Source organism: Buceros rhinoceros, unplaced genomic scaffold (genome assembly GCF_000710305.1).
Source record: "Buceros rhinoceros silvestris isolate BGI_N320 unplaced genomic scaffold, ASM71030v1 scaffold5787, whole genome shotgun sequence".
Lineage (NCBI taxonomy): Eukaryota > Metazoa > Chordata > Aves > Bucerotiformes > Bucerotidae > Buceros > Buceros rhinoceros.
This window is the reverse complement of record NW_010420419.1, coordinates 2010-13752: the sequence shown is the minus strand read 5'-3', so window position 1 is coordinate 13752 and position 11743 is coordinate 2010. Positions and strand designations below refer to the sequence as shown.

The following is an 11743-nucleotide window of genomic DNA, read 5'->3' as shown; positions in this document are numbered from 1 at the left end:
GCTACAGACAGGCGGCATACCTTCAGCAAACCTGCTCAGGCAACTGATTTGACAAGCCCTATTATCTACAGAACACCCACCGCCCCCTGCCATTAACAGCTTCATTCAGTTCAAATCACTTTATACAACCAAAAAACGGGCAAAATTAAGAGGGAAGACACCTGTTCCACTGCATCCGGGAGCAGGCGTAACGACAGCTTGTACTTTTTTCTCAGTTGTATTCAAATGGGTCTACATCAAATCCCGTACTAGTTACATGTAAACTGTACGGCACGCAGGACTACTTAGAGAGAAGAATATGAAAAAAAAATCATTCCTGAAAAAAGCAAACATACTAATTATGTATTATGACCTTACAGCAAATACTAGGCTTTGTCATAACAATGGAGACACGAAGGCCAACACTGAGCAGCTTTCAGAGAGATGACCCGAATGCTCAGGCTGTGATTTCACAGCGCAGCATTTTCAGTGGCTGCATCACCAAGTAATGGAAAACTGGGCTGCTCTTGGAAGCAAACAGGGGAAAGAAACCCTCTTCGTGTCCTTGAAGCCACTTGCTTCTTTCTCTACCCACTACTTCAGCTGCCCCAGGAAGGCTCTGGACAAATCCGCTGTGGGGGTATCAAAAGAGAGAGCTGACTGCCCCAATAACGCTGTCTTGCAGTACGAGAGGAACAGTAGCCTCAGGCTCAGTCAGAAGGAAGGAACACTCCAAAAAAACAGGCAGCCTTCATCACCTTGAAGAATAAAAGCTAATTCCTCACTACTGAACACAACAGCAATACCCATCTCGCTCAGATGCTGTATATTTTTTTAATTCCTCCAGAGTTTAAAGAAACTGCTGAACTGCAACACGAGTGAAAAGAATCACAGTCAAGTGGGTACCACCCAGCCGCTCACCAGCGTCACTGAACAGGGTAGGGAATGAAATGAAGGTGTATGGTGCAATAAAGCACCGCTTTGCACTCTCTGAGACATGACAAAAGGGGATTTTATGAGGTCTTTCTCTCACAACTCGTATTTTAGAGCCATATAGTGCCGCCAGTTAAAGGACAACAGCAACGGCGAAGGCTGCTAGGCTTGGCTCAAGATCTGAGCCGTCTGTTCCCTGGTGTGCAGGACTGAGAGAATATGTAGTATATTGGCACCTGCTGTGAGCAGCTACTTTAGGGAATTTAAGATTTAATTAACCTTCCTGGTAATCCATACAAGATTTTAGGTAAATTCAAAACGACCATGTAGAAAACTTAACATTTCTGCTTCCCTTACCTTTCTACTTGTTAATCCATGGACAACCAATGCCAGCGGAAAAAAAGGTGCCACGATTCCCTGCAGCTGGTTGGTTGGAAATATCTGACTATGTAAGTAAGCAATCTGTTTCTAGCAAGGTGGGAAGAATCCCGTGTCTCAGGTGTTTGCTCTTTCCTTAGAGCAGAAGGCCACACTGCTGGCAGCAAAACTCTCTGGAGTTCCCAGGCCAGCCAGTCCCTGCTGCTCTGGAGGCAGAGCTGAAGGTCCCTGAAGCTCCAGAGATGCCACTGCTGGGGGGACTCAGTATGCCAGTAGCGATGCTCCCAGAGCACCAGAAAATGTTCTGAAGCCCCTCTGCCTACATAAGTGCCTTTTAAAAGCAGTCACTTACAAGCAAAAGGGGGAGAAAGAAGAAACGTAGGGTGGCATATGGCCAAACTTTTGACTTAATTTCACCACAGGTTGCTTTTTATTTACAAGGGGCTAATCCCCTCTCAAACCACACAATAGAGCAGCCACTGGCAAAGGCAGGCAGATAGAATTGGCATGCCTCTGCATTGTTCTTGCTAATCTGGACCATTAACAGGAGGGTGAGAAGGCTAGTTTTGTCATTTAAACAGGCTTAAACCCTTCCTCCAAATGAGCTTTTGTCTACAGAGAAGAATGCGCCTAGGAAATTTCGGGGGTCTCTGCTAGTGTTGCATTCCCAAGCTGACTTGGCCACAGGAATACCAACCTGTTTATTTGGCCCCCATACTGTAAATGCAGGAATTATTTCCAGCTGCCAAAACCAAAAGGGGTTCAACCTGATTAAGCTATTTCTCAGAGGTGAAACAGGATGCGATTATAAAGTGCTAAGCAGCAGCTATGTGAAATCCTGAACTGCACCTGCACAACTAAATCTGCATTTATACAGGTGCTTTTCAAATTGGATTTGAACCCTTAAATTCCCCGATTCATCCCCTGAAAAACCACAGAAGCTCAAGTAACTAATGAAATTCAGAGGCAGAAAGGCTTAAAATAGCTTCAAGCTGTGAAGTAAGGACTCAGACTAACTATGCTCTTTGATGCATTGTTGATATGGCGTATCGAGCACAAACAGGACTCGCACAACCCAATTCCCCAGGTCACAGGGTAGCCAGTAGCTCAGGAATTATTTTTGTCTTTAGGAGAGGGGAGGTCATCACCTGGTCCATAAGCACAACATGGAGTTGAACACCTGGGGAAAAGAAGGTACTGGTCAGCATGACCCGGCCGCGTTTTCTTCTCACCTGGCACACCTTGCGCAGATATTCAAGGTGACCTTTGCTTGAGGCTCAGCCGTATGAGCACTTCGAGTCTGATTGAATTTGCTCCCGGAAGACATCACACTCGTTACTCCTTCCATTCGCAGATCATCAAGATCCTCTGCAACAAGACAGAATGATCAGATGAACGCACGGTAAAATCTTGTAGAATAAAGGTGCTTCACCTGTAGAATCATTAAAGCACAGAGTAACTCAAAAATCAGGAAAAAACCTACACTGGTGTTTGTTGAATCATAGGAAAAGGCGTTTGAGAGGATTTCCATTCATTTTTATTATCACCCTGTTAAAAGGGGTTCCTTGAAAAACATTCAGTATCATTTCCACTTCAAACAGTGCTGCATATTTTTTCAATCTTTACTTCCCCGATTCATTTATGAAACAACTTGTCATCGAGAGGCACTGTCCAATAGCTCCATCTAATATATGGCATATCAAAGAGGGAAAAAAAGTTTTTGAGTGCATGCTCCTCCTGATTTTTCTCAATGTCTTATTCGCTTGGCAATGAAAAAATACTGCAAAAATAAAAGTGTTCTGCTAAACTCAGAAAATATGAAACGGAGATGCATTGTGCTGTAAAAGACCATGATGTGCAGACTAATACCCACCATTCTGCTGTGATATTTGGGCGACTCATAATATCAACGATTTTTTACCACTGTAAAATCATTCCCATCTTGCAGGAAGACAGCTGCGGCTCCCGGAGAGCTGGTTGTCCAAGATCCCACTAGAACAGTGTAGCTCAGCTAGACTGGAAATTAATTCTCCTGGTTTATTGTCAGGGCATTCTTTAGGGGTAATTTGTCTGTTTTTTTCTGACATAAAATAGGCACGCTCTGTATACCTAATGCACCCATAAAGCCCAATTTCCAGTCGTTCATAATTTGTTTAGGTTCTAGCTGAGAGGTAAACAAGAGGTGCTATTAAGAGAGCACCAAGCACTCCAGGTACTGACTGATCCTGCGGCTCGTGGCACACTGTAGGCGACCCTCTAATTGAGGTGTCTTTCAGATGATGTGTAAACACATATTTATGCTTACAAAAGAAACCTGATACTAAAGGATCCGAGCAGAGCAGAAAGTGAATGAAGACAGCCTTGGAATCCTGACATCAGACAGGGAAAGGTCGCCGAGAAGAGGCAACATTCCGTTAGAATTTCAAACACACAAGTGGTCGTAACAGATGCACAGCAGAGGTCCGGGCTCCCCTTCAGACACCAGGAGTGAGACGCCATCTCTGGAGACATAACCTGAAATACTTCTGGGTGTCCCCCACAGTTCCTAGCCACCACTCTCACCACTGTACCGAGAACGTGGGCAGCGCGGGCAGCACCACTCCAGGGTCACACCTCTCTTTTGCGGAGACACCCACTTCAATCAGCGATGTCTAAGAACAGCATGGCTAAGCTTCAATGAAATTTAAGAACTCAAGTCCTTGAACTAGATTTTCTTATCTGTAATGTTTTAGTTTGCTGCTTAAGAAAACTCTCCTCCCTCCCAAAACTCCTTGACTTGGTGGTATAAACTGATGGTTCCACTGAAGTTTCTGGCATTGCTTTACACCATTTCCACACTTTTTTCTTTAAATTTCTTCTGTGGTTAATATACAAACGAATTGAAAGGACTGGGAAGGCTACATGACAGAGGATTATGACATCAGTCACCCGTGAGGCATTTCTGAAAAGGTATTACATATTCAGAATGCATTAGGTATTAAAATAAATACAGTTTAATTGTGCTTTAAAAGGTGTGAAAAGTCCCATATTTTTTAACAGATGTAAACCGGGATGGATTACAGTTTAAATGAAATTGAAGCATATGCCTCAGGGGTTTGTGGGTTTTTTCCCCCTAAACAGGCATGAATCCTTTAAACGAGGTTTTCAGTTGTTCTCTGCTTGATTAACTTTTGGCTCTGCTGACAACAACTAAGACTGTTTCGATGGGGCAACGACTTCAGCTGCCCTCTACCATACCTTTTATATTTCAAACTGTATGCCAAAACATGCCTTTTATTCAGTTTTAGTCAGCTACCAACTTTTTTCTCTCAAGAGAAAATTAAGCGAAACGTTGTGCAAGAAATGCCCATTTCCGAGGTGCCTGTAGGTGTAGCTAACAGACAAGTGCACAGAATATTATGTGACTTATTGTCACATTCTGTTAGACCAACAGCAGTAATAGACGTGCTAAATGCAGATTTTAAAGAACCGTACATTATAACACAATTATTAATTTTCCTCAAGGAATCTTCCTTGATCTAACCATGGAATTTGTCCATGGCAAGCTACGAAGGGCTGTTAATATTCCAACTAGACAGAGAACATAATCGCACCCACAAAATCTGAAGAGTAACTGCAGCATTTGATTTAACTTTACCGCACTTCTGCCTCAATATTGAATGATTCCAGGTTCTTCTGGTGCCTCAAATTTACAGTGCAGATACTGCACTTTCTTCTCACTACAGCCACTGGGCCTGGACAAGCTGCCTGGTTCCCAATGCCCATAAGCTTGGGTGGCAATTTTTGAGTTGTGAGCAAGGTTAGGTGCCATCTGGCAACCTTCCTGATGGACCACATTCATTGCTGAATGTCCTTAATTAAAAAAAAAACAAAAACCAAAGCCGAACAATAAATCATACAGTAATGTTAGTACTAAACTCTGTGTGGGTGCGTCCATATCATTCAACAATTGATGTGTGTTTTGCAGAAGAACATGGGTTCAGAAATAAGGATATTCTTAAAATAAATACAACCAATGAGAGCAATAATACATTTTAAGAATAAAAAAATTGGTTTCCAAAGGTTTAGATATTTCTGTGTAACATCAGAAAAAAACAGTCCTCGCAAATCAGGATTTCACTGAGAAGCCGATTCAGTCACACGGTCTGGAACACTGAATCTTGTCTCTCTCTTTGTGCTCTTTGCTAGACCCACTAGTGAGGACACAGCTGAGCGGCTCGCTGATTTCACCGAGCAGCAATGAGGTAATTCTCTGAGAAAAGAAACAAAGAAGAGCCAAGCTGACAAGCTGCTTCTGTGATGGAAGAGAAGACGACTGTGAAGCTTCTCCACTCCTCAGAAAACTGCCCCCTATCTGTGTGCAGGATAGGCTGCAAGTTCCCGTCAACGAAACAATCTCCCTTGTTATTTCAGTGCACGACTATGCAACTTCAAAAAATTATCCATCCAAAGGCAAAACAAACTTCTGATGGGTGCGTCGCATTCTCCTTTAAATCAGTGATGAACAGGCTTCACAAACGGGGACAACCACGAAACCTTCTGCTTCTGGGCTGATCAAACCACGGGTTTTTGCTCGTCCCGTACCGACCCCTTACAGAAACAGGTTCCCGTTAACTCCACACAGTACAATGAATGCCCTGGAAGCTTCTCTAAAGGTTTGTCTTTGGATGCCAATTTATGTCATAACTTGGGCATCACCCTAGCACAAATTTCAAAATTAAAAGCAAGTTTCAATCAATATTTCTAATCAGCTCCAATTCTGATGTCATTTGTTTATGCAAAAAACCTATTGATTTGAATATGCAATTCAGACCTCTTTCCAAGTCTGCGTTTTTAGACAAACTACCAAAAAAAGCTCAGTCCTAACAACAGCATAAGCCATATTTAAATTAGTAAGCTTTTTTAATCCTATCAAAAATATTAAAGCATTAGAAAGGAATGTATATTTTAAATGCTTCCTTTTGGTTTTAATTTCAGTTTGTTTTTTATTTTCTAACAAAGAGGAGCCAGCCATAATATTTTTCAAGTGTATTTGGATAATGTAGTACAGATGTTCCTTACAATACATATCCAAAATACTGAACTCCACATTACATTGTCGCTTATGTTTCTCTCTATTAATCCATTTTTAATTAAACTGATAATTTGCATGCTGTTTATATGAAGTTTTACAGAAATGAGCTAAGATGAGTAATAATTCATTAATTCAGTAGCACACCTCGCTAAACATAAAGCAGCTCCAGGGAATTTCCGGCCAGCCAGAGCAGAAATAATCTTACGCAAACTGATTCTTGCACTGAGGGCCACATCCCTATTTCTCCGCATCCTCCACATTCACTCCACCAGCCCCCTGTCAGGATTACACTTACCTGCCTTGTGAAGAGGCCCATGGAAATTCATACCCCAATGGAAACTGAGGCAAAGCATAAAAATTACCAATAATCTTATGTCAAATATTTCCAGTGACATTGACCCTTCCTGCAGGCATTTCTGGGGTACCACTTCCTAGACCACCTGTGCGCTCGCTTCCATAAAGCTGCCAGATCGAGGGGGGCTATGGTGGAAAGTGGAAATGGCTCTTTTCTCAACTTCTTTCACTCTTTTTTTTTTTTAATTATTAATAAAACAATTAAATTCTAAATGCAGGCAAACCCCTTAACTTGTCCTTCGGATAGTCTTCCTCATGATGACAGAAACACACTAAGTAAGAAGCAAGACGCTTGTTTAAATTTTCTACTAAGGAATGAGCAAAACCCCCGCTTTAAAAAAAAATTTAAAAAAAGGTGTTTTTCAGCCAAGCGCTCTACCCAAAGGCAGCTGGCCGCGGACCAAGCTGTGCAGTTAGCAGAGCGCCAGCTGATTTAGGACTGGGGTATGAGTGTCCACAGGTACATTTAGCACGTTGGGTGTGACAGGCCACAATGAGCTCTAGGGGCTTTGAAGCCCAAAGCCCTCACTGAGACAGTAACGTACCAGTAATTCTACGATAATCACCAAAATCCTGAGGTGATAACTAGAAGAAAAAACCTGTGTATGTTGTTATTGCTCTTCAAGCCCCTGCCTAGCTGTAACGGGACAGTGCCCTCCTTGTCTCCTCTGCTCGCTGTGAATCAAAGATAAGAACAAGCGTAAGATGGCCAGCATCCAACAGCAGAGCTCTGCCGTCCCTTCCTGTTGCATCCCTCTGTCAGCCTGCATCAGCTTGCTCCGTCCTGAGACAAGACCATCTGTTTTGTATCACTATCCCTATTTTGGCCAGACGCTGGGACATCTGGAAGACTGCACTGTCTACGCTCGGAGACGCAGACACTGAGCTGGATACCATCAGCATACCAACGGCATCGCTGCTGACAGGACATGCTCTTCCTCACTCATTGATTCAATTTGTACCACTGACGTCTTCCGAGAGAGGCTAGAACAAAATTTTTAAATATAAATTTATCTCTTCAGATGGGTCAAACAGATAAACGAGTGGCTGTGTCAAACCCATCCCACACACCCAATGAATTAGCCAGGTAATAAAGTTCCAGTCTTCCAACCACATTTTCACTGGAGACATACGTGCTATTTAAAGAAACTTCTGGATACTAAAAACCCATGTAGCTGGCGGTGTGGCATAGGTGCCGCTTCCTCTAAGATTGCTCTGCGTAACCTGCCAGTTCAGTGCGCTACAGGTTACGTTTGCTCGGGCTTTTGGTCTGGGTAAGAGAAAATCCGACAGTTTCGGGTTTTGCCACAAGGCTTGCCCAAGCGTACTGCCGTACAAGGCAGAGCGCTGGCTGAGAAGGAAAACAATCGAGCGGTACATGGAATAATGGTGTAGCTACGCTCTCGCTGCATACTGCAGGACAAGAGGATTGCCCAAGTAAAAAAAATCGGGCACTGCAACATGTTAGTCCACGTGAGGTTAGTGCACACCTACAACCTTATACATCGTAGAGATGCATTTGCTTTTACGATATGAACGAGAACCACACATTTCTCCAGAAGATCTCATTCCAGAACTAAAACCATCTTGTACACACATCAGAAAAAGTTACCTGACAGTTCTGCTTCTCGAGACATACTAAGCTTAATTGTGACTCCACTGAACTCAAGTGGAATTTGCTGTTGACTCCACAGTCTGAAAATTTATCTAAAATACTGCAAATTTCTCTCTTTCGGGTTCTAGACACAAAACAGTCTATAACATCTGACAGCACTTCAGCAGATGCACAGAAATAATTTTTTTCAGCTCCCTGTGGACATTTTCAATTATCTATGCACACTCAAAGCTCCCTTTCAGATGAGCACCCCAAAACAGTCCTGAGCAAGAATCCACCCCAAAACCTCTTTCTATTTCCTGTCACCTGAACAGCTTAGTTTGTAGACCTCCTCCAAAGCTTCCAGTATCACTCTGAGTAAATACCCGTAGCAGCTAACGTAACTCCCCATCACACCAGCAACAGTCTCCCAACTGTTTAATGCCCTGTTTTAGGAACCACCTATTTATGAAACATTTATCCATGCAAAGATTCAATATAATGTGAAATATTTGCAAATGATTGCTCATTTACAAGCTAGAAATTAAATTCATTATCAACAAACCGATATAATCCAATCAAATTCTACACAAAGGGGTATCTGAAACAGATTCCCAAGGGACTGCTGGAGTAAATACGGGGTTTTATAGAATTTGGAAGTTTTTAAGAGAAGAGTTCCGATTCCTTAAGCAAATACATTATTTAAGCCTTTCCACCAATACTTATGAACACATCAACAGACAATCAATATCCAAAGATGAAAAAGTATCCACTGCTCAGCAGCGAGACCTTAACAATATCTTCTCCCTGGTAACTAGACATACATTTAGAGCAAAGTTCACAAAAGGTATTATTTTACCAGATCACACACACGCAAAAAACACCCCCATGGTGATAAATCCAGCCTAATTATTTGTGACTGACATGACCCAGTTGCTATCCATTTCCCAAAAAACAGCGGGAAAATGAGTTCCTCTCAGAAGTACCTAGTTACGTCAGAAGATTTTTCTCTCCCTCTAAGGGCACCCAGGGAAGCATGAAAATCCCTTGGCACAAGCCCCTGCAAAGATGCTTTTCCCCAGACTGCCAGATGGAGAAGCAGGTCTGCAAGCTGTTGTCAGACACCTTGCCAAGCCCCCTGCACTGCAAACATCGCCTGGAGAACCTCTGCACCGAGGTGATGGTGGCTGAACAGTTAAATCTGAGACCGTCCGAGGAGCCGTCCCTCCCCAGCCCTGAACTCCCAGTTGCCCACGGCCATGTTTAAGCTCACTAACGGAGTCAGGAACGGAAGAGGAACGATACAGGAAGTTCCCTTGTATATAGGAAAATGAAAACCATTCAGCCTGCTGCTGAGTGTCCTAAATAACACACAGCACAACCCTCGCACCAAGAAAAAGCCTTTGGCTTTGACGTGCTGGGGTCACCTCTCTGGGATGTGGCCGGGGAGCAGGAGGAAACGGTTCCACGAGTAAGCGTGACGAGCAAGGCCAGTATTCTCCACGCACGGGAGAGGAATGAAGACTCTGGCTCACAGTCAGTGTCTGAAGGAGCAAACAGACGTTCAGCTTCAGTGACTTTTTCATACAGTACCAGGGAACTTCCACAGCGGACAGGAACGTCCCTGAAAGGCACCCGCGGGTCCTGCCCCCCGCTCCGCAGTGCTCTGCCGACAGAGCCGGCCCATTTGCCGGCGGGTGCTCAGGAATCCACAGGCAGCAACACCAAAACTGAAACACCTGCACGTGGCATGTGCGGCTTCTCAGCCTCGAGGCTTTCTGATCTCAGCTGAGTTTTGTTAGGAAAAGATTAGGTATGAGAACAAAAGTAGTTATCCTTCATTTGCGCTTCACAGGAACCATAATTAATGCTTTAGAGGAACGATTTATTAACAATAAATGCAAATTTTATGTAACATGAATGTTACTTTTTCCAGCCTACTAGACAACACTTTAATTCTCTGAACAGTCTTGAAACTGGTATTTCACATTGGAATAGACCTGAAGGAAAACGAAGAGAGGATTATATGTGACATTAGTTTGGTACTTCAATATCAGCATCTATCGTTTCAAAAACAGGAAAATTTAAAAGTCAGCAATATTGACGAGTCCTGCGATAATGTAGGAATGTTCTGGAGAAAAAAAGAAAATATGTTCCTCACCACTGGTGGAGAGGACAAATACGACCATCGCTCTCTTGTTATGAACTATGCCTTTAAGACCCGTGCTGTATTCTCATTGTTTCTTTTACAACATCTTCCAAGTTTTTATTCTCCTCATACTGAACAGAAAACAATCTCTTCACAACTTCTGGTTTTAATAAAATAAGGGGAGAAACCTTTTTGAAGCCACAACTGGATCTGTCTCTCTTTGCATCTGGTTAAAAAATCAAACCTGAAAAATCCCATTATTTGCATATTTATTTATAATTTAATTATTCCCAGGACTGTAAACGTTCTCTGAAGATAATTAAAAGCAATGGTATAACTATAATTCTTTTCATTTCTATTTTCTTCCTTCAGTATTGGATATTTTAAAGACAAACCATTCCTTTACAGAGAAGAAACTTGGGCTACATCGATGTTACCTCAAGAAACCAGCAATCCAGTAAATGTGATCTTTTTGTGCTCCGAACTCCTCCTTCCGCCAGTAAGGCACACCGTAACCTCGAGGACAAGGCAGCTGCACTGCAGTCTAGTCACAACCTTTTCACAGGTTTCCAGGGAGAAAAACCAACGCGACACACTGTGCACCTCCACCTTCAAAACAGGGGTGGAACTGCCCCCTGCTAGAGCGGGGGTTCACAAACTGCCGAGAGGAAAGAGACCGCAAGGATGGAGCGCCTCGTGTCTGGGAATAAAGCAGCGCTACAGCTCACGTGCTGACCATCCCTGTCCTATCAGGAGCTGAGAACTGTTTATACAGAGACCTTCCTGCAGTCTTCTCCTCAAAACCGGGGCTACTGACGAGCTAACTAAAAATTAATCAAACTGCACAGCTAACCTCACAGTAACACTGAAATACCAGTTTTTTAAGTGAGTCACACCACTTGAAACAAATCTTCTCACCGATTCAACTTGTTTTCCTCTTAATGTAAAATGAGCATTTACTTTAAAAACAGGTACTTCCATTACATAAGATGTTGGTTAATAAATAAGCGCCAGGCCCCTTAACATTTCAGGTAAAGACATTCGTAGGAAGATACTCAGTGGGCGTTAACAAAACTGGGACACTACAACCCAGCTGACAAAGCAGCCTGCAAGCTTCCGTGGCGCAAAACTGACACTCCTGACATACAATAAAATATTTTATATATTTATATGTTTATAATTCTTGGCAATTCTTGGAAGGGCAGGGAGCAGTAGAAGTGTTATTGTTTAGCTGTGGGTTGGGGAGGTTAACCAACAAACAAACCAGACCTTCGCCAATGAT

At 43.0% G+C, this 11743-nt stretch overlaps 1 protein-coding gene across 1 annotated transcript in view; it reads right to left on the bottom strand.

Annotated features, from left to right (window-relative positions):
• LOC104496222 (uncharacterized protein C8orf34 homolog) overlaps positions 1-11743 on the bottom strand; it is a gene marked incomplete at its 3' end in the record, with an annotated part of 37985 nt that overhangs the window by 24752 nt on the left and 1490 nt on the right. The window contains exon 2 of the mRNA XM_010139305.1: positions 2523-2658. Coding sequence (XP_010137607.1) covers positions 2523-2658 — 136 coding nt within the window. The remainder of the gene's footprint in view (positions 1-2522; positions 2659-11743) is intronic.